Source organism: Staurois parvus, unplaced genomic scaffold (assembly GCF_062004578.1).
Source record: "Staurois parvus isolate SC_StPar_1 unplaced genomic scaffold, SC_StPar_1.0 ptg000374l, whole genome shotgun sequence".
NCBI lineage: Eukaryota > Metazoa > Chordata > Amphibia > Anura > Ranidae > Staurois > Staurois parvus.
In genome coordinates, this window is record NW_028318170.1 from 40,775 (window position 1) to 63,121 (window position 22,347).

A 22,347-nucleotide genomic window follows, 5' to 3' on the forward strand; every position below is an offset into this window, starting at 1 on the left:
CTGTACCTAGAAGGTGTTTTTTATCTTCATGGATAGAATACATGATTGTACAAAACCTTCTGTCTGGAGGACCGCTTTTATAGATTTGCTTGGCCATTTGCACAGTGAAGGGGCGTGTACATTCTATGCAAATGAGGGAAAAGAATGAATGTCAGCAGTGGGCTTTCTCTGCCGTTCATTGAAGGACACGGCTTTACTTCATGACAGATGGGTGTAGTGTCGCCACCTTCAGGAGAAGTACACTAGGTGCACCGAAACTGAAAGCTGCCCTCTGATGGTGGCCGACGGTTATCCATTCAGGGTCACTGGTCTCGAGGAGTCTAGACTCCCCATTGACATTCTGGAACTTCGGCAATCCATCGCTCTCTCCCATTGGACAGCCCTGCGCAGGGTTCCCCAATCAGGGTGCAATTGGACAACACCATGGAGGTGGTCTACATCAATCACCAGGGAGACCCCTGGAGCACGCAGGGCCACCTTGCACAAAGGGTCCATGGACTGTGAGGACGCTGATCAGTGTGCTTGTAGTCCATTGAGAACTACAAACCTTCTCCTGTGGTGGCAGACAGGATTTGTTTTTTTTTTTTTTGTTTTTTTTATTATTTCACAGCTCCGCCCACACAGCCACACCAAAAAAAAACTTTTTTTGTATTTTTATTAAGATTTTCCAATTTTAGAATTTGACAGAGACCTAAAAAGTATCACAATGAAAGACAAGATGGCCGCACTGTGGTGTGTTTTTTTTTTTTTTTTTTTTGCAGGGGAGAGGAACCCCCAACTGCTGTCACAGAGGGGACACAGGGTGAGGGGGTTTGGCAATATGGGTGTAACATGTTCCTAAAGGTGAACTTTAAATGGAAAATACTACATTTGGCCATTAGATGGTGACTGTAATCATCCTTGATTTTTAATTGGAAAGTACTGCATTTGGCCAGTAGATGGTGCTAAATATAGATTTTCAATTGGAAAATACTGCATTTGGCCAGTAGATGGCGACATCTATTGATTTATAATTGGAAAATGATGTATATAGATGAAGCCACATATTGTTGATTTTTAACGAAAATACCGCATTTGGCCACTAGATGGCGTTACAAATCATCAATTTTTAAAAATTGGAAATACTGCATTTGGCTGCATATTAGAAATGTTTTGTTTTTGTTTTTTTAAATGGAAAATATTGCGTTTGGTCAGTAGATGGCGCTACATACATCTGAAATTCATACAATACATGACTCCATCTAGTGGGCAAATGCAGCATTTTGTTTTACAATCGATGAGTTGCGTTCGATCTGCAGCGGATCTGGCCTATTGTCATTGGATTTATCTGCATGCACTTCTAGTGGGCGAATGGCTTTGTGAATTCTTGATAGGTTATCAGTGAAGTGAATTCAATGATGTCTCTCCATATAATATCTGTATTTGGGGTCAGTGGGAGGGTCACCCCTGCTGAGCAGAAAATTAATAAACATGTTTTTGCATTTTGTTGTTTACCCCCCCCCCCCTTCTTTTTTTTTTTCTTGTAGTTCGACCAATGTGGAAGTCCACAAGGAGTTTAAGAGGGTGGTGGGGGCCAACTGTGTATTCATGGACAAAGCCGGAACTGAACTTGTTGTACTGGTGAGACTGGATCCGGGGAAGGGAGGTGGGGGAGGGTCAGGTTGGATCGGGGGTGGGGGGGGGGGGGTCACACTGAGGGGCCTGACAGGGCTTGTGGCTAACCTTTTATTTTCAGTTGTGGTTGGATCCGGGGAAGGGAGGTGGGGGGGGGGGGGTCAGGTTGGATCTGGGGAAGGGGGGGGGGTCAGGTTTGATCAGGAAGTGGGGGGGGGGGTCACACTGAGGGGCCTGACAGGGCTTGTGGCTAACCTTTTATTTTCAGTCCACAGATGAGGCGGTCATCCAGCGGTCCTCTCTACTCTGCGACATCCACCTCCGTGCACTACGAACCAAACTCCGCCTCATCACCCACAACGAGGAGGCAGTGAAGCAGCTGGAGGTGAGGGGGAGGGGAGGTCTGTCCTCCTCCTGCGGGGTGACACCTATAGAAGGGGCTACGATTTTGTCCTCCTCTTGCAGGGTGACACATATAGAAGGAGCTATGAGTCTGTCCTCCTCCTGCAGGGTGACACATATAGAAGGAGCTATGAGTCTGTCCTCCTCCTGCAGGGTGATGCCTATAGAAGGAGCTATGAGTCTGTCGTCCTCCTGCAGGGTGACACCTATAGAAGGAGCTATGAGTCTGTCCTCCTCCTGCAGGGTGACACCTATAGAAGGAGCTATGAGTCTGTCCTCCTCCTGCAGGGTGACACCTATAGAAGGAGCTATGAGTCTGTCCTCCTCCTGCAGGGTGATGCCTATAGAAGGAGCTATGAGTCTGTCGTCCTCCTGCAGGGTGACACCTATAGAAGGAGCTATGAGTCTGTCCTCCTCCTGCAGGGTGACACCTATAGAAGGAGCTATGAGTCTGTCCTCCTCCTGCAGGGTGACACCTATAGAAGGAGCTATGAGTCTGTCCTCCTCCTGCAGGGTGACACCTATAGAAGGAGCTATGAGTCTGTCCTCCTGCAGTGTGACACCTATAGGAGGAGCTAAGAGTCTGTCCTCCTCCTGCAGGGTGATGCCTATAGGAGGAGCTAAGAGTCTGTCCTCCTCCTGCAGGGTGATGCCTATAGGAGGAGCTAAGAGTCTGTCCTTCTCCTGCAGGGTGACACATAGAAAGGGCTACGAGTCTGTCCTCCTCCTGCAGGGTGAAAAATATAGAAGGGGATATGAGTCTGTCCTCCTCCTGCAGGGTGACGCCTATAGGAGGAGCTACGAGTCTGTCCTCCTCCTGCAGGGTGACGCCTATAGGAGGAGCTACGAGTCTGTCCTCCTCCTGCAGGGTGATGCCTATAGGAGGAGCTAAGAGTCTGTCTTTCTCCTGCAGGGTGACACATAGAAGGGGCTAAGAGTCTCTCCTCCTCCTGCAAGGTGACAAATATAGAAGGGGATATGAGTCTGTCCTCCTGCTGCAGGGTGACACCTATAGAAGGGGCTATGAGTCTGTCCTCCTCCTGCAGGGTGACACCTATAGAAGGGGCTATGCGTCTGTCCTCCTCCTGCAGGGTGACACCTATAGAAGGGGCTATGCGTCTGTCCTCCTCCTGCAGGGTGACACCTATAGAAGGGGCTATGAGTCTGTCCTCCACCTGCAGGGTGACACCTATAGAAGGGGCTATGCGTCTGTCCTCCTCCTGCAGGGTGACACCTATAGAAGGGGCTATGAGTCTGTCCTCCACCTGCAGGGTGACACCTATAGAAGGGGCTATGAGTCTGTCCTCCTCCTGCAGGGTGACACCTATAGAAGGGGCTATGCGTCTGTCCTCCTCCTGCAGGGTGACACCTATAGAAGGGGCTATGAGTCTGTCCTCCACCTGCAGGGTGACACCTATAGAAGGGGGTACAAGTCGGGTAACACAATTCTGATGTCATTACAGCTCAGTAAACAGATTGCCGTGGCGTATCGGGAGGCGTTCACAGTCCGGGAAGATCTGATTGGTCTGGCTATCGGGGCACACGGGGTGAACATCCAGCAGGCTCGGAAAGTTCCCGGAGTGACGGCCGTTGACCTAGACGAGGAGACCTTTACATTCAGGATATATGGAGAGGTGATGTAGTGTGGTCCTTGGTGGAGTCCATCCTCCATGGTGGCAGTGAAATAATAGTCTGCGGTTTGTCTCTCTCTGCAGTCGGAGGAGGCGGTACGGAAGGCTCGGGGGTATCTGGAGTTTTCAGAGGCCTCAATGGACGTCCCGAAGGGCTTTGTGGGTAAGTAGTGTTGTGTCCGATGTATTCAAGTGTTCCCCTTCTTATCCATTGAGGAACTTAGGGAGTCATACAGGGGCATGGAAATTTTTGAAAAAAACTACTTGTCTGGGGACTAAATCGGGGTCCCAATCTACTTGTCTTGATTTAAAAAAACAAAACAAAAAATTATTTAAATCTGAGGGGCTTTTAAAAAAAACAAACAAAAAAAAAAGTTTCAATATTTTTACCATTGCGCTGTAAATCTCCTCCTCTCTTCCCACCTGTCTCCAGCACTGCCCCCAGGGACTAGCAGGGAGGGGAGAGACCTTGCAGTGTAATCAGTACCGATTGGCTGCTGGTCAGGAAAGGGGGGTGTCCAGCCTATCTTGTATCCCTTTCGCTGAGTTGTTTTGTGTTTTTCGCACTCATTTAAAAAAAAATTTAAAATGTTAGGCCTGAAGATTATATAAAACCCCCATACATATTTTCTGAAAACAGACCCCCTAGAGCATAAAATAGCGGTAGTTATAATTTGTCACACGATAATACCACAAAGAAAAATACACTTACCTTTAGGGCACAAAACAGCAATAAATTACCTATTTTTTGGGGTAAATTATAAATGATGAGGTTGCAGCGAGTAAATGGATATAAAGATGAGGTTGCAGCGAGTAAATGGATATAAAGATGAGGTTGCAGCGAGTAAATGGATATAAAGATGAGGTTGCAGCGAGTAAATGGATATAAAGATGAGGTTGCAGCGAGTAAATGGATATAAAGATGAGGTTGCAGCGAGTAAATGGATATAAAGATGAGGTTGCAGCGAGTAAATGGATATAAAGATGAGGTTGCAGCGAGTAAATGGATATAAAAAGATGAGGTTGCAGCGAGTAAATGAATATAAAGATGAGGTTGCAGCGAGTAAATGAATATAAAGATGAGGTTGCAGCGAGTAAATGGATATAAAGATGAGGTTGCAGCGAGTAAATGGATATAAAGATGAGGTTGCAGCGAGTAAATGGATATAAAGATGAGGTTGCAGCGAGTAAATGGATATAAAGATGAGGTTGCAGCGAGTAAATGGATATAAAGATGAGGTTGCAGCGAGTAAATGGATATAAAGATGAGGTTGCAGCGAGTAAATGGATATAAAGATGAGGTTGCAGCGAGTAAATGGATATAAAGATGAGGTTGCAGCGAGTAAATGGATATAAAGATGAGGTCGCAGCGAGTAAATGGATATAAAGATGAGGTCGAAGCGAGTAAATGGATATAAAGATGAGGTTGCAGCGAGTAAATGGATATAAAGATGAGGTCGAAGCGAGTAAATGGATATAAAGATGAGGTTGCAGCGAGTAAATGGATATAAAGATGAGGTTGCAGCGAGTAAATGGATATAAAGATGAGGTTGCAGCGAGTAAATGGATATAAAGATGAGGTTGCAGCGAGTAAATGGATATAAAGATGAGGTTGCAGCGAGTAAATGGATATAAAGATGAGGTTGCAGCGAGTAAATGGATATAAAGATGAGGTTGCAGCGAGTAAATGGATATAAAGATGAGGTCGAAGCGAGTAAATGGATATAAAGATGAGGTTGCAGCGAGTAAATGGATATAAAGATGAGGTTGCAGCGAGTAAATGGATATAAAGATGAGGTTGCAGCGAGTAAATGGATATAAAGATGAGGTCGCAGCGAGTAAATGGATATAAAAAGATGAGGTCGAAGCGAGTAAGCGGATGTAAAAGATGAGGTCGCAGCGAGTAAATGGATGTAAAAGATGAGGTCGCAGCGAGTAAATGGATGTAAAAGATGAGGTCGCAGCGAGTAAATGGATGTAAAAGATGAGGTCGCAGCGAGTAAATGGATGTAAAAGATGAGGTCGCAGCGAGTAAATGGATGTAAAAGATGAGGTCGCAGCGAGTAAATGGATGTAAAAATTGAGGTCGCAGCGAGTAAATAGATATCCACATCTCAAACTTTACATTTGCGTGCCCTCGTGAAATGGCGACTAACTTTTATTCTATAGGTAACACTTTTAAAAAGGTCCCCTATGTGATGAGTTATGGTGACAGGTTCTCTTTATTGAGACCTTTTAGGGTGTAAAAGACCCTTGCGTGTCTCCCCTGTACTACACTGGATGTATTGCACTGCATCACATTCTTTCCCGGCCTCAATGGCTGGGAAATCTGTCAACTGGGGCCTGGAAGTGACGTCATAACGTCGCTTCCGGGTCAGGACAAGAAGAGTAGGGGAGCGGACGTGTCCTCTCCCCTGCCTCCCCCTCTACACACTGGCATACGCTGAACTGGTATCGAGCCCGCAGATGGACAAGCGGAGCCTGGGAGATGTAGCGGGCAGAAGGGAGGTACATGGGGAGGTGGGGGGGGGGGGGCTGGCACTTTAGAGGGCTGTGTGGAAGCAATCGGCGGCAGTGCTGCCTCCTGAATGCTTTCACCTGACAGGTGAGCCCTGCTGCTTCCCTGCCGTACAGCAGAAAAACTACCTTCCTGGCGCCTGGAACTACATGTCCCAGGCTTCGGGAGATACAAATTAAACATCCCTGTCCTACTGATGGGTTATACTGCCGCCTGCAGAAGGTGTGGACAGTAACAAGCAAGACCAGGCTTACCTCTCCTCTACCGTGCATGCCTCAGTTCTTTTTCTGCTGGTGTCCCTGGAGGATGGAGGTCTCTTCTTCAGATCTGCTGCCATCTAGGTTGGCCTCCTCAGCTTCACTATGGACTATCCAGGCCCCTCTGGACTGGACATTGCAGGATGAGCCTGGAGGTGACCTCGGGCCCTGCTGTGTTCTGCGTAAAGGTTCCTGTCAGACCCGTCTGGGCACATGTTAGAGCCGTTTTCAGGTCCAGAGCCATGGCATTGTCCCGCTGCTGCCCTTGTCTTTGAAGGCTCCCTTTAGCAGTATGTTGAGCACCAGGAGCTACATTGGCAGTTTCACCGCTGGGTGGCCTTTAAAGTCCCCCTACGGCCGCTTTTACTTTAAAAGGTGTTAAAGCTGCAGCATCGGAAGATTATGGTGGTGGTGGTGGTGGTTGGGTGGTTGGACAAGATCTGTCTCCTGCTATTGCCCCTGCTCCTGTTTTACAGAACCACCTGGAATTCCCATCCTCAGCCCTTTTGTGCTGAGCACCAGGAGCTACCTCACTAATTTTTTAAATTTTTTTTTTCCCCTCCCAATACTGCCGGGTTTTACTGCAAACGGTGTTAACATTGAGGAGAATGCTGACTACAACCGCTGGGTGGAGTGTCAGGCGTGCTGCTTGCTATTTGCTGTCTTTCAGAGTAGAGAAATGACAACCGGCCTGCAGTGACTTGGTCACCCATGACCGTCGGACCCTACTGCCGGCCTTCAGTGACTTGGTCTCCTCTGATCGTCGGACCCTACTGCCGGCCTGCAGCGGTTTGGTCACCCCTGACCGTCTGGCCCTACTGCCGGCCTGCAGCGGCTTGGTCACCCCTGACCATCAGACCCTACTGCCGGCCTGCAGTGACTTGGTCACCCCTGACCGTCGGACCCTACTGCCGGCCTGCAGTGACTTGGTCGCCCCTGACCGTCTGACCCTACTGCCAGCCTACAGCGGCTTGGTCGCCCCTGACCGTCTGACCCTACTGCCTGCCTACAGCGGCTTGGTTGCCCCTGACCATCAGACCCTACTGCCTGCCTACAGCGGCTTGGTTGCCCCTGACCATCAGACCCTACTGCCGGCCTGCAGTGACTTGGTCGCACCTGACAATTGGACCCTACTGCCGGCCTGCAGCGACTTGGTCGCACCTGACAATTGGACCCTACTGCCGGCCTGCAGCAACTTGGTCGCACCTGACAATTGGACCCTACTGCCGGCCTGCAGTGGCTTGGTCACCCCTGACAATTGGACCCTACTGCCAGCTTACAGTGACTTGGTCACCCCTGACCGTCGGACCCTACTGCCAGCTTACAGTGACTTGGTCACCCCTGACCGTCTGACCCTACTGCTGGCCTACAGCGGCTTGGTCACCCCTGACAATTGGACCCTACTGCCAGCTTACAGTGACTTGGTCACCCCTGACCGTCTGACCCTACTGCTGGCCTACAGCGGCTTGGTCACCCCTGACCGTCTGACCCTACTGCCGGCCTACAGCGGCTTGGTCACCCCTGACAATTGGACCCTACTGCCAGCTTACAGTGACTTGGTCACCCCTGACCGTCGGACCCTACTGCCGGCCTGCAGCGGTTTGGTCGCCCCTGACCGTCGGACCCTACTGCCGGCCTGCAGCGGTTTGGTCGCCCCTGACCGTCGGACCCTACTGCCGGCCTGCAGCGGTTTGGTCGCCCCTGACCGTCAGACCCTGCTGCCGACCTACAGTGATTTGGTCGCCTCCGGCCGTCCAACCCTACTGCTGGCCTTCAGTGACCTACAGTTAGGTATTGTTGATATCTAAGTGCTGCCTCGTACCCTGAGCTATGTTGTTTTACTGTCATGCGGATGCAATTGATTCTATACATGGTCCCAATGTACTGGATTCTCCCACTCCTCTAACAGCTGTGGTGCCACTTGCAGTGGGCCTACTTTTTGCAGCCTGTAATCCTCATGTCTCTTCTGCTGAAGCCTATGTCCTCTTCACTTACTCCTTTGGACTTGGCTGCCTCCCCCGCTCAGCATAGAGAGGCTTTTACATCCATTATGCATGACATTTTAGGCCAAGTAGCTTAGATGTCTAGTATCTGACTGCAGGGGCCACGACGCCCTCGCAGATCCTGTATCTGATCCACCTGAAGCTTTAGCACCCTCTGTGCCATCAGCCACTGAGACTGTCCAATGCTGAGTGTCTCCAGTACTTACTATAAAGGAGTCTGTCTTCTGCCATCACTCCTAAACAAAGCTCTTATTGATGTGGCATGCACCAGCTTCAAGCTGAAGGGCCAACCTGATGCTCCTACCAGTTCGGTTCCCAGTCTAGGATCCTTTGAGTGCTCTTAAGACTGCAAAGACCTTTCTGGTGCACCTGATGATGTTCTCAGCCTTCCTCTACGGAAACTGGAAACATCTTCCCGAATGCCTATCAGCCCTGTGTTCATTTCAGGGAGACTTTGTTAGAAAAGTGTTTTGCCCCCATTGTGGATCTGACAGTGTTGCGTCTTCATAAACTGTCCACTATTCCAATGGAGGATGCTTCCATGTACAAGGTTCCCACTCAGGAGGACTGCAGACCCTTTCCAGAGCCTTGTTCTCTCTGACAGGTCCTGTCCTGCAAACTGTGCTGTCACCCTCGTCTCGCGAAATATGGCTGACTGATCTAAGACTTTTACTAGGAATCTGATCACAATAGCCATTGATCCTTGGTCAGTGAACATTGAGAACAAATGTGAGTTGCTCTGAGATACAATTTGGATGGGTTGTTTGGGGTTTCCCATCTCCTATCCTGGTAGGACCAATCACTGTTCATTGATGATCATTTTCCCGGCTGTCCGGTTGGTGTTGGTTGGTGTCCGGTTGGTGTTGGTTGGTGTCCGGTTGGTGTCGGTTGGTGTCCGGTTGGTGTCGGTTGGTGTCCGGTTGGTGTCGGTTGGTGTCCGGTTGGTGTCCGGTTGGTGTCGGTTGGTGTCCGGTTGGTGTCGGTTGGTGTCGGTTGGTGTCCGGTTGGTGTTGGTTGGTGTCCGGTTGGTGTTGGTTGGTGTTGGTTGGTGTCCGGTTGGTGTCCGGTTGGTGTCCGGTTGGTGTTGGTTGGTGTCCGGTTGGTGTTGGTTGGTGTCCGGTTGGTGTTGGTTGGTGTCCGGTTGGTGTTGGTTGGTGTCCGGTTGGTGTTGGTTGGTGTCCGGTTGGTGTTTGTTTGCAGGTCCATCCACAGCTTAAATTTTGGCAATTCGGCAAGAATCGCCCAACATTGATGTGTCTATGGACTGCATTACCTGTAAATAAGGTGGTGTCTCTTGTTGCCTTCTGTGTCTGAGCTGGAGGTCCTGTCCTATAAAGAAACCTTTCTGGTCATGCATAGGACAAAGTGGTGTTAATGTGTAGGACTTCCTTTCCACCAAAGGTAATTTTGGAATTTACCTCAACAAGGACATTGGTTTTTCTCCACCTGAGATCCAGTGATCACAAGGAGATTTCCCTCCATTATTAGGATGTAGTGAGGGCTATGAGTTCATCTTGCAGCAACTTCTTCCTTCATAGAGGCGACTGATTCGTTCTTGATGGTCCCCTTCTTGGTGAACCAGCTTCTTCACCATTACTTTATGGCTCAAGCAGACCATCATTCAGGCGTATGGTCTTCAGAATCAGATTCCACCCTCTCTTGTCAACCCTACTGGATCTGTTGGCGCTTGTAAGACTTTACATCATCAGGTTACTTTTTTTTTTTTTTTTTTTTTAACTTTTAAGGCTGCTACTTGGTCCTCTGTTCACACTTTCTTCGAGTTCTGCCAGATGGATGTTCAGGCCTCTTCTTTGGGTGTAACATCCTTCAGGGGGCTCTTCAAGCTGCAGGCCATCCTCTATTCTAATGTTTTTGTGATCCGTTTAGTGTTTGGTTGTGTTCCTCACCACTTAGATGGATTGCATTTGAATGTGTTTAAATTTTATGACTTCCTGAGTTCCTCAATAGATGATGAAATAGGATATTTGTACTTATAAAATTCTTGAGGAACATCTGTCCCACTGTTCTGTGTTGGTACTGCTTTACCACAAACCATGCTTGGGAGTAAGAGGGGCTGGTCCTGGGCAGGACTCCAAATTACATTTAGGTGAATGTAAAAATCCTCGTATATGAATGAATTGGACCCCCAATAGAGGGTGAGTCTCCCCACGAGGAACACTGGCAGCAATAATAGTCTGATAAGGGTTCTAACCATCTTCAACTCTATCCAAAACCAAAAGAAAAGATTTGGCTCTTCAGAGGAGAAACGAAACACATTAGGTGGTTTGGGTCTAAAGGTTATCCATATGGTTTTTATTTATTTCAGGTACTTATATAGCGCCATCAACTTACGCAGCACTTTACATATATATTGTACATTGACATCAGTCCCTAACCCTCAAGGAGCGTACAGTCTAAGGTCCCTAACTCACATTCATACACACACTAGGGCCAATTTAGACAGGAGCCAATTAACCTACCAGCATGTCTTTTGGAGTGGTGGGAGCAAACCGGAGTACCCGGAGGAAACCCACGCAGGCACAGGGAGAACATGCAAACTCCAGGCAGGTGGTGCCATGGTTGGGATTGGAACCGGCGACCCTAGTACTGCCAGGCGGAAGTGCTAACCACTTAGCCACTGTGCTGCCCATATTTTTGGGAATTTGCAGTTTGTGGTAAAGGGGGGGAGAGGCTGCAGAACTTGCAGTGTGCGGTTTTGGGGTTGAGGGGTTGCGGTGTGGGGTTTTGGGGAGCGGGGGTTGCAGTTTTGGGGTAGAGAGGGGAGGGGTTGCTTTTTTGGCGTGGGGCGCAACTGATTGCAGTATGGGGCTTTGGGGTACAGGGGTTGCAGTATGTGATTTATTGGATGGAGAGGTTACAGTATGTAGTTTTGAGTCGGAAGGGGAGTGGATTGCAGTATGCTGTTGTTTTTAAAGGTGCATTTTGTGATTTCAGGGTAAGGGGGAGGGGTTTAAGAATGCAGTTTTGGGGTGGAGGGAAGGGGCTGGGGGGTTGTGGGTTCGCAATTTATGGTGGAGTGTTAAAGGGTGTAGTCTATTCCCTTAAACACCCCCCAACCCCACAGAGTGCTGAAATGGCAAGTATTTACTATAGCACGCTGCAATCTTCACTGCATGGCCCTGCCCAGAGCTGCACCCTTTTCCACCTAAAACCTCCCTACTGGCCCCTCTTGGTGCAGACCTGTGTCACTCCAGGGATTTCATACATGTTTTCTTCCAGGAAAGGTGATCGGGAAGAACGGCAGCGTCATCCAGGAAATCGTAGATAAGTCCGGTGTTGTTCGGGTGAGGGTGGAGGCCGAAGCAGACAGGACGGAGGAGTCCAAAGAGGTAAAAACCATTCAGGGCTCCATGTTCTGGCTAAATATCAGCTGAAGGCACTCCATGACTAGTCAGCCAAGTACACATAGCCCCCCCCCCCCACTTCCTCTGTTGGCTGTCTACGGTCACATATCATGTGATTGGCTGCTGATCTCTGTGCCCACATTGCTGGACATTCAAATTATTCCTGAGGGCAAACATTTTCACTCAGTATTCCTGCAGAGGTTCCTAGAGAAACGAGCTACACCTGATATACAACCACTGACACCAAAGATCATTATCATGATCTGTAATGGGAATAATCTTCTCACTGACCCCCAATGTAAGGTACATTCTTCCCACTGACCCCCGATGTAAGGTACATTCTTCCCACTGACCACCAATGTAAGGTACATTCTTCCCACTGACCCCCAATGTAAGGGATATTCTTCCCACTGATCACCAATGTAAGGGACATTCTTCCCACTGACCCCCAATGTAAGGGATATTCTTCCCACTGACCCCCGATGTAAGGGACATTCTTCCCACTGACCCCCGATGTAAGGGACATTCTTCCCACTGATCACCAATGTAAGGGACATTCTTCCCACTGACCCCCAATGTAAGGGACATTCTTCCCACTGACCCCCAATGTAAGGGACATTCTTCCCACTGACCCCCAATGTAAGGGACATTCTTCCCACTGACCACCAATGTAAGGGACATTCTTCCCACTGACCCCCAATGTAAGGGACATTCTTCCCACTGACCACCAATGTAAGGGACATTCTTCCCACTGACCCCCCAATGTAAGGGACATTCTTCCCACTGACCCCCCAATGTAAGGGACGTTCTTCCCACTGACCACCAATGTAAGGGACGTTCTTCCCACTGACCCCCAGTGTAAGGGACGTTCTTCCCACTGACCCCCAGTGTAAGGGACGTTCTTCCCACTGACCCCCAGTGTAAGGGACGTTCTTCCCACTGACCCCCAGTGTAAGGGACGTTCTTCCCACTGACCCCCAGTGTAAGGGACGTTCTTCCCACTGACCCCCAGTGTAAGGGACGTTCTTCCCACTGACCCCCAGTGTAAGGGACGTTCTTCCCACTGACCCCCAGTGTAAGGGACGTTCTTCCCACTGACCCCCAGTGTAAGGGACGTTCTTCCCACTGACCCCCAGTGTAAGGGACGTTCTTCCCACTGACCCCCAGTGTAAGGGACGTTCTTCCCACTGACCCCCAGTGTAAGGGACGTTCTTCCCACTGACCCCCAGTGTAAGGGACGTTCTTCCCACTGACCCCCAGTGTAAGGGACGTTCTTCCCACTGACCCCCAGTGTAAGGGACGTTCTTCCCACTGACCCCCAGTGTAAGGGACGTTCTTCCCACTGACCCCCAGTGTAAGGGACGTTCTTCCCACTGACCCCCAGTGTAAGGGACGTTCTTCCCACTGACCCCCGGTGTAAGGGACGTTCTTCCCACTGACCCCCGGTGTAAGGGACGTTCTTCCCACTGACCCCCGGTGTAAGGGACGTTCTTCCCACTGACCCCCGGTGTAAGGGACGTTCTTCCCACTGACCCCCGGTGTAAGGGACGTTCTTCCCACTGACCCCCGGTGTAAGGGACGTTCTTCCCACTGACCCCCGGTGTAAGGGACGTTCTTCCCACTGACCCCCGGTGTAAGGGACGTTCTTCCCACTGACCCCCGGTGTAAGGGACGTTCTTCCCACTGACCCCCGGTGTAAGGGACGTTCTTCCCACTGACCCCCGGTGTAAGGGACGTTCTTCCCACTGACCCCCGGTGTAAGGGACGTTCTTCCCACTGACCCCCGGTGTAAGGGACGTTCTTCCCACTGACCCACGGTGTAAGGGACGTTCTTCCCACTGACCCCCGGTGTAAGGGACGTTCTTCCCACTGACCCCCGGTGTAAGGGACGTTCTTCCCACTGACCCCCGGTGTAAGGGACGTTCTTCCCACTGACCCCCGGTGTAAGGGACGTTCTTCCCACTGACCCCCGGTGTAAGGGACGTTCTTCCCACTGACCCCCGGTGTAAGGGACGTTCTTCCCACTGACCCCCGGTGTAAGGGACGTTCTTCCCACTGACCCCCGGTGTAAGGGACGTTCTTCCCACTGACCCCCGGTGTAAGGGACGTTCTTCCCACTGACCCCCGGTGTAAGGGACGTTCTTCCCACTGACCCCCGGTGTAAGGGACGTTCTTCCCACTGACCCCCGGTGTAAGGGACGTTCTTCCCACTGACCCCCGGTGTAAGGGACGTTCTTCCCACTGACCCCCGGTGTAAGGGACGTTCTTCCCACTGACCCCCGGTGTAAGGGACGTTCTTCCCACTGACCCCCGGTGTAAGGGACGTTCTTCCCACTGACCCCCGGTGTAAGGGACGTTCTTCCCACTGACCCCCGGTGTAAGGGACGTTCTTCCCACTGACCCCCGGTGTAAGGGACGTTCTTCCCACTGACCCCCGGTGTAAGGGACGTTCTTCCCACTGACCCCCGGTGTAAGGGACGTTCTTCCCACTGACCCCCGGTGTAAGGGACGTTCTTCCCACTGACCCCCGGTGTAAGGGACGTTCTTCCCACTGACCCCCGGTGTAAGGGACGTTCTTCCCACTGACCCCCGGTGTAAGGGACGTTCTTCCCACTGACCCCCGGTGTAAGGGACGTTCTTCCCACTGACCCCCGGTGTAAGGGACGTTCTTCCCACTGACCCCCGGTGTAAGGGACGTTCTTCCCACTGACCCGCAATATAAGTCTTCCCACTGAGTGGAGAATCCTCACCTGGCTAGGACACATCAAGCACTCGGTATGTTCCAGCATTTTATTGTGTTTTGCTTTCATACAGTGTTACTTTATTAGGCAGCAGAAGGAAGACGCATTATGTGTACAGTAGTGTAGCGTCACTCCTAACAGACTGATGATGGAGCCCTCCACTGTCGGATTCCTGGTTCTGATGACCGCGCTGTCGGATTCCTGGTTCTGATGACCGCACTGTCTGCTCACCTCTCTCTCCCTCTCGTTTTGCAGGGTATGGTGCCGTTCATCTTTGTGGGAACTCAGGACAGCATCAGCACGGCGTTGGCCCTCCTGGAGTACCAGATTTCATATCTTCAGGTCTGTCTGTCTCTCTCCTTCTATAACGCATGGAATGTCCTGTTCTTGCCCTGTGGAGGCTGTGCGTTTTTGTTTGAAATCTTCTTTTACACCGGGCTGGACGCACACATTACCACCATATTGTATATCATGCAAAGGCTGATCATACACTTGAAGATTTAGACTTGGTCACCCCGATTCATTGCAGGGATCTTAAGGTTTCCCCGGCAGATATAACACATGATGATGTTTTTAAGACTGTTTGTTTTTAATTTGTACCATGTATGGGTGATCATGTGACTCCCGCCCTACCATCTGACCATTCTGGTGCCTTATGATTGGCCCAATGATGTCCTTTGGGAACAGGGAAAGAAGTCCATAGCAATGTGTTATTACAGTCAGTTTGGAGCTTTCTTCCTTTCCCTGGTCCCTTCAACCAAACGCAGCAGCTCAGGAATGAGGAAAGGTGAGTACATGCTGCTGGAATGGAGGAGCTCCCCTGTTCCTGTGTCCCCAATGAAGGTTCTCCCCTCAGCCCATGTTCCTGTGTCCCCAATTGGAGCAGCTCCCTGTAACCCCTGTTCCTGTGTCCCCAGTGAAGGAGCTCCCCTCAAACCTGTTCCTGTGTCCACAATTTGAGGAGCTTTCCTCAACCCCTGTTCCTGTGTCGCCATTGGAGGAGCTCCTTTCAACCCCTGTTCCTGTATCCCCAATGGAGGAGCTCCCCTCAACCCCTGTTCCTGTATCCCATTTGGAGGAGCTCCCCTCGACCCCTGTTCCTGTATCCCCATTGGAGGAGCTCCCCTCGACCCCTGTTCCTGTATCCCCATTGGAGGAGCTCCCCTCGACCCCTGTTCCTGTATCCCCATTGGAGGAGCTCCCCTCGACCCCTGTTCCTGTATCCCCATTGGAGGAGCTCCCCTCGACCCCTGTTCCTGTATCCCCATTGGAGGAGCTCCCCTCGACCCCTGTTCCTGTATCCCCATTGGAGGAGCTCCCCTCGACCCCTGTTCCTGTATCCCCATTGGAGGAGCTCCCCTCGACCCCTGTTCCTGTATCCCCATTGGAGGAGCTCCCCTCGACCCCTGTTCCTGTGTTTCCATTAAAGGATCTCTTCCTCAACTCCTCTTTCTTCAGCAACCATAACATTTTGCGATCTCCCATCACTTTCACTGTAGTCACCAGGACCCCCCTCCATCCTTTCAATTCAATGGATTCAGTTCTATTAGTCGTGGAGGCTCAGCATCACATGTAGCCAATACCACAGGTGCTCTGCATGCAAATACAGCCTGCCTAGGAAGGCCCGCTCCTCCAGACGGCTTCCCATCCATTTTGTTATCTGCATAACTTCTCCCACTGCTAGCATCAGGAACTTCCTCTGTGCACCTCCCTGAAACTGGTTTCACTTTTTACCAGCGACCCGATGGCATGGATAATGGTTCTGAAAGGACAATTAGATTTCAAATGTTTGTTCCGTCAAAGCGGCTTTATAACAGTACAGAGATGGGTTTGGTCAAATCCAGGTAGTGGCAGTTGGTGGGGCTTATCCTGGACCGTTGGGGGAAGTCCAGCCCCTAGTGATAGAGTGAAACCAGCTTCAGAGATGTTTTGAAGTAGAAAAAAGAAAAAAAAAAAAAAGGCCTTTTTGGGGTGTTTTGCGTCTCAGGTAGACGGGCTCCCTTTTAATGTACCGGTACGTGTACAACCACAAGGCTCCGGGCAGCCTAGCACTGTCCAGATGTGTCTGCAGACCTCACATTGCCATAGAGAGAAGAAGAGCTGCACGACTGCTAAGCCCAAGAAAAATACATTCCGCTGCTCCGGTTTGCCCTTAAACAGACTTGGGATGGTGGCTGGAATCCACTGCTCTACAACCAACAGGCCATGTTTTCAGAATTTCATCACCTTGCAGAGGTGATGATGGGATATTCCTAAACTATGACCTGTTGGGGGGTACTTGAGAGCTGGGTTCGAGAAGCGCTGTTGTAGAGACGTTCCTCTCTGGGTTGGAGCCTGTGTCTGGCCTGAGACTTGTAGATGGTCTTCATGGACTAACAAGTTCCTTTGCATGACCCATCAGTCTACTAGAGTGTAGGTGGTGGTCTCGTTTCCCCCCCAACTTTGGTTAGACTCCACTAACAGGGGCATCCTCATACCTGGGACCCAAGTCTGGATTCCAGGAACAGATGGTCCCTGCTTCATTGGGAGAAGCCACTGTCGACCTCATACCTGGACTACATTGAACATTACTTGGGTGTGGAAGGAGCTTCACCTCCAAGAAGGTGTGGAAATTATCATTGCAGCAGGACAAGTTACATACATAGTTAGTCTGGCTGAAAAAAGACAAAAGTCCATCCAGTTCAACTATAAAATGGATAAAAAGTTATAATCCTACACCTATAGTTGATCTAGAGCACGGGTAGGCAACCTGCGGCTCTCCAGCTGTTGCAGAACTACAAGTTCCATCATGTCTCTGCAACATTACAAAACTGACAGTTACAGCTATGACTTGCAATGTCTCATGGGAAATGTAGTTCCACAACAGCTAGAAAGCCGCAGGTTGCCTACCCCTGATCTAGAGGAAGGCAAAAACCCAGCAAATCACAATCCAATTTGCTCCTGCTGGGGAAAAAGTTCCTTCCTGATCCCCCGAGAGGCAATCGGATATTCCCTGGATCAACTTTCCCTATAAATGTTATATTCTGTGTATCCAAGAAAGAATCCAGGATTTTCCTACAGCAATCCACTGAGCTGGCCACAACCAACTCTGGAGGGAGTCTATTCCACATTCTCACAGCTCTTATTGTGAAGAAACCTTTCCGTGTTTGGAGATTACATTTCTTTTCCTCCAGACGTAAAGAGCGCCCCCTTGTCCTCCTGTGATGACCTCAGGGGGAATAACTACACCGAGTTCACTATATGAACCACTGATGTATTATACATGGAGATCATATCCCCCCCTTATGTATTATACATGGAGATCATATCCCCCCCTTATGTATTATACATGGAGATCATATCCCCCCCTTATGTATTATACATGGAGATCATATCCCCCTTATGTATTATACATGGAGATCATATCCCCCCCTTATGTATTATACATGGAAATCATATCCCCCCTTATGTATTATACATGGAGATCATATCCCCCCTTATGTATTATACATGGAGATCATATCCCCCTTATGTATTATACATGGAGATCATATCCCCCCTTATGTATTATACATGGAGATCATATCCCCCCTTATGTATTATACATGGAGATCATATCCCCCCTTATGTATTATACATGGAGATCATATCCCCCCTTATGTATTATACATGGAGATCATATCCCCCTTATGTATTATACATGGTGATCATATCCCCCCCTTATATATTATACATGGTGATCATATCCCCCCTTATGTATTATACATGGAGATCATATCCCCCCTTATGTATTATACATGGTGATCCATATCCCCCTCCACTAAATTGTCAGAACTTGCAGGAACATTAGCTGCAGCAAAGATATGGGAGTTCTCCATGTGACAGAACAACTGGCCTGGTCCCTATGCTGGACAGCTCTGAGAGTGCTACTCTTGACCACTCAGTCTTTCCTGAAGATGTTGTATTGCCATCTGCTTCTCCTCAACCAGTAGTCCCAAAACCAAAGGGATCAGTTAGCTCACCTGGGTGCTTCTCAAAAGAAACCACCGCTGGAGGTCCCTGTGCTTCCCTAAATTGTCAGAAGGCAGAACACGCTGGGATCCTGCTGCAGGTACCCCCTGTTTGGGGATAATGTACCTCAGGAAGCCTTCATGGGTCTTGATCACTTGGAGATAGGTCTCCCTCCTGTGGCTGAAGAATTATTTCACTATGTTTGAGCCCAACTACAGGCAAAATGTGTCAGTAGTGGAGCCATTGTGTCCTGAAACATCTAGAGGGCCTCTATATGTTCTCATTCCTCTGCCCTGGGAGGAATCCACTTGCTGGGGTGTCCCCATACCTGGGGCTTAAGTTTGGTTTTCTAGAAAAGATGGTCTCTCCTTCCTCACAGCATTTCCCTGGGAGATGGGTTTCTGATCTGGACTCTGTTGGACATCGCTTAGGTGTGATAGGAACTTTACTTCTAGTAGTAGTCTGGGAGTTCTCTGTGTGACAAGGCAAATGGCCCGGTCCCTATGCTGGACAGCCCTGAGAGTGCTACTCTCAACCACACGGTCTTTCTTGGAGACCTTGCATTGCCATCTGCTTCTCCGCAACCAGTAGTCCCCGAACTGAAAAGCTAGGTTTGCACACGAGAGCCCCTTGGGAAAAACCATCGCTGAAGGTTTCTGTGCTCCCCTAGATTCAGAACTTGCAGGAATATTATCTGCAGCAAAGGGTGGGAGTTCTCCAAGTGACAGAACAATTGGCCTGGTCCCTATCCTGGACAGCTCTGGGAGTGTTATTCTTGCCCTCACTGTCTTTCCTGAACATGTTGCATTACCGTCTGCTTCTCCTCAACCGGTAGACCCAAAACGGAAAGGCTAGGTTTGCACACATGGAAGCTCCTTGGAAGAAACCAGCTCTGGAGGTCCCTGTGCTCCACTAATTTTGTCAGAACTTGAAGGAGCATTAGCTGCAGCAAAGGTCTGGGAGTTCTCCGTGTGACAGAATAAATGGCCCCGTCCCTATGGTGGACAGTGCTGCTCTTGACCTCACTGTCTTTCCTGGAGACATTGCATTGGCATCTGGTTCTCCTCAACCAGTAGTCCCAAACCGAAGGGGATAGGTTTGCTCACCTGGGTGCTCTTCAGAAGAAACCACTGCTGGAGGGCCCTGTGCTCCCCAAAATTGTCAGAACACGCTGGGATCCTGCTGCAGGTACCCAGTGTTTGGAGGTAGGTGTACCTCCAGAAGCCTTCATGGGACCTGATCACCTGGACAGAGGTCCTCCTGCAGCTCCGTGGCTGTAGGGCAATTCTTCTGGCCAAGTTCATTTACAGGCAAGACGTGTCAGAAGAAGCCTGCTTCAGGTGGGAAATGTTCTCCTTTTTTGAAAAAACAGACTTTTTGGTCTTGGCAGTCGTCCGGCTCTTCAATAATTGGGTATGGGACTGATTCATGAAGAACCTGTCAGGTTCTTGAAGGTGATTCCATTCTAGAGCAATACCTACAGCATGCATCTGCTTCTCGATCTAGACATCGCAATAGTTTTAGTTTTTTTGTATGGAGGAAAATTTACAGTTCTGCAAAGTACATCACCCCCTGCTCTCCCCTCCCCCATCATGATAGTCACCCCAGTCTCTCTTCCTCCCCCCAAATCCAGGAAGTGGACCAGCTGCGGATGCAGCGAATGCACATTGAGGATCAGCTGAAGGGCCTGGGAGGCGGAGTTCGTATCGGCCCCTCCCGGGTAGAGAAGGAGAAGGTCGGAGGACAGGTAGAAGGCGGTACCACCTTCGCCTCTGTCGCCGGTAGAGGCCGAGGAAATTACGGTGAGTTTTCATGACACTGCCGATAAAATGGCGGCTTTGCGAGGGCGCTAAACACAGAATGCTTCATATTTAGCGCAATTCGCACTGTCTCCATGATATCGCAGAGCAGCCGGAGCGATCACCGCCTTGTGTTGCCTCTGCGCTAGGGGGCAGTGTGGTGCATGATTAATTGCATCCCACTGCTCCCTTTTTGCTTTTTTTTCTTTTTTTTTTTTTTTATTGTACTAGCTTTATTTGAAGGGTACAAAACGTACACTTCATTCACTACAATGCCAGCTGGCACGATGCGCTGCAATTCAGGCTGGTGCACTGCGATAAAATGCTGCATTCTGCATTTTATTGCAGCACGAATGAGACACCTAGGAAACAATTGCTTCCTGTCTGTCCCTGCGGTGATCGGCGATTTACCACGTGATCATACAGCTGCATATAGTGTGGACTGGTCCTTATGGTAACAGCGTTTTCTGAGTGACCTCTAAGGGTTTTGGATTTTTATGATGTCGGAGGAACATTGTTCAAAGCAAAACTTGACTTACTGTCTTTTTATCCTCTAGAGTACAACTGCCACTTTTCCAGATATTTTCAGGATTGTCACATGGCGAAGGTCCTCAGTGGAGCTGATATGATGACCTCATTTTCTGCATCATTGCACGGCTCTGTTACACGGGTGTCAAACTGGCGGCCCTCCAGCTGTCGCCAAACTAAAAGTCCCATGAGGCATTGCAAGATTGACAGTTTCAAGCATGACTCCCAAAGGTAGAGGCATGATGGGACTTGTAGTTTCGCTACATCTGGAGGGGCCGCCAGTTTGACACCCCTGCTCTATTATGATGCCCCTTAAGGGGTGGATCCATGACGCCCTGTAGTCACAGGAAGTCCTCAGTTTTCCAGGTTGAATGACAATGGATGTCATTCAGTGAGAAGTCTAAGGACATCATCTGGCTGAGAAGAGGTACTGCAGGGTAGTGAAGGTGACTTACAGCTGGACCCCCTTTTTTTAAAAATTTATTTTAAACCCTTGATGGGTTTTTTTTTTCTTTAATTTTTACATTTTGCTGGGCCTCAACTTTAAACAATATAACTTTTTTTTTTTTTTTTTTTCTTAAATGATCTTCATAAAAAAAAAAAAAAAAAGACCCCCAAAAAAAACAGAAAATGGCCATTTTTGCTGTCCCTTGTTGTTCTGCAATGCTGACGTTTTGGCCTGTTTATTCAGCTGCTTTGGGTAGTTGGACATATTGATCCCGCCAGATTTACACGGAGGTTAGAATGGTCCAACCAGGTTTTCTAGGTCTGCTTCACAGGTTTATAAAAGGCTCCCTGCCTGCAAAAGACACCAGATAAATCCTAAGCCCATTCTAAGTAACTTAAAGTGGTTGTAAACACAGTGAAGTGACCAGCCTCAGGGGATACACAGAGATGAAACAAATCCTCCTACATAAGTTGTACCTGGTTATCTGCAGCGACCTGTTTCCTACAGCCATTCAAAGTGCAAAATTTATGCAGGAACTCTTAATCTGTGAAAAGCAGGGGGGCGGAGATCGGATGTTGCGTCAGTGAGGAGAGCTGATTGGAGGGAAAGGACACACCCCCTTTACATAGCACACAGGAACAGAGCTGAGGCTGTCAATCACAGGCTGTGCCCTCCCATGTCACCTTTTTTCTTTTGGTGTCAGGAAAACTCTTCAGAAGTGATTCATGCTGATAGCAGAGGAAGGAGTCAGCGGACACAAATGACACTCAGTGCTCTAGACTGAGACAAGTATACACTATAGAGGGCTGTGCTTTGTTCATATTTCATGTTGGAGGTTCACAGCCACTCTAACCACTTGCCTACTGGGCACTTATACCCCCTTTGTGCCCAGGCCAATTTTCAGCTTTCAGTGCCGTCATGCTGACAGCCGCCAATTGTCAGAGGACAGATCGGCACGCTGTGACAGCGTGCGGAAAATGCAGCCGATAACTGGCAACTGCATTTACCGGTGATCTGCTGTGTCATTGGACACAGCTGATCATGTGGTAAA

The 22,347-nt window shown here is 49.5% G+C and overlaps 1 protein-coding gene across 1 annotated transcript in view; it reads left to right on the plus strand.

Annotated features, from left to right (window-relative positions):
* Positions 1–22,347, plus strand: part of LOC149456132 (RNA-binding protein FXR2-like) — a 52,946-nt gene that overhangs the window by 17,775 nt on the left and 12,824 nt on the right. The window contains exons 6-12 of the mRNA XM_089685373.1: positions 1,527–1,620; positions 1,883–1,999; positions 3,480–3,650; positions 3,732–3,810; positions 11,666–11,775; positions 14,787–14,873; positions 20,155–20,323. Coding sequence (XP_089541499.1) covers positions 1,527–1,620; positions 1,883–1,999; positions 3,480–3,650; positions 3,732–3,810; positions 11,666–11,775; positions 14,787–14,873; positions 20,155–20,323 — 827 coding nt within the window. The remainder of the gene's footprint in view (positions 1–1,526; positions 1,621–1,882; positions 2,000–3,479; positions 3,651–3,731; positions 3,811–11,665; positions 11,776–14,786; positions 14,874–20,154; positions 20,324–22,347) is intronic.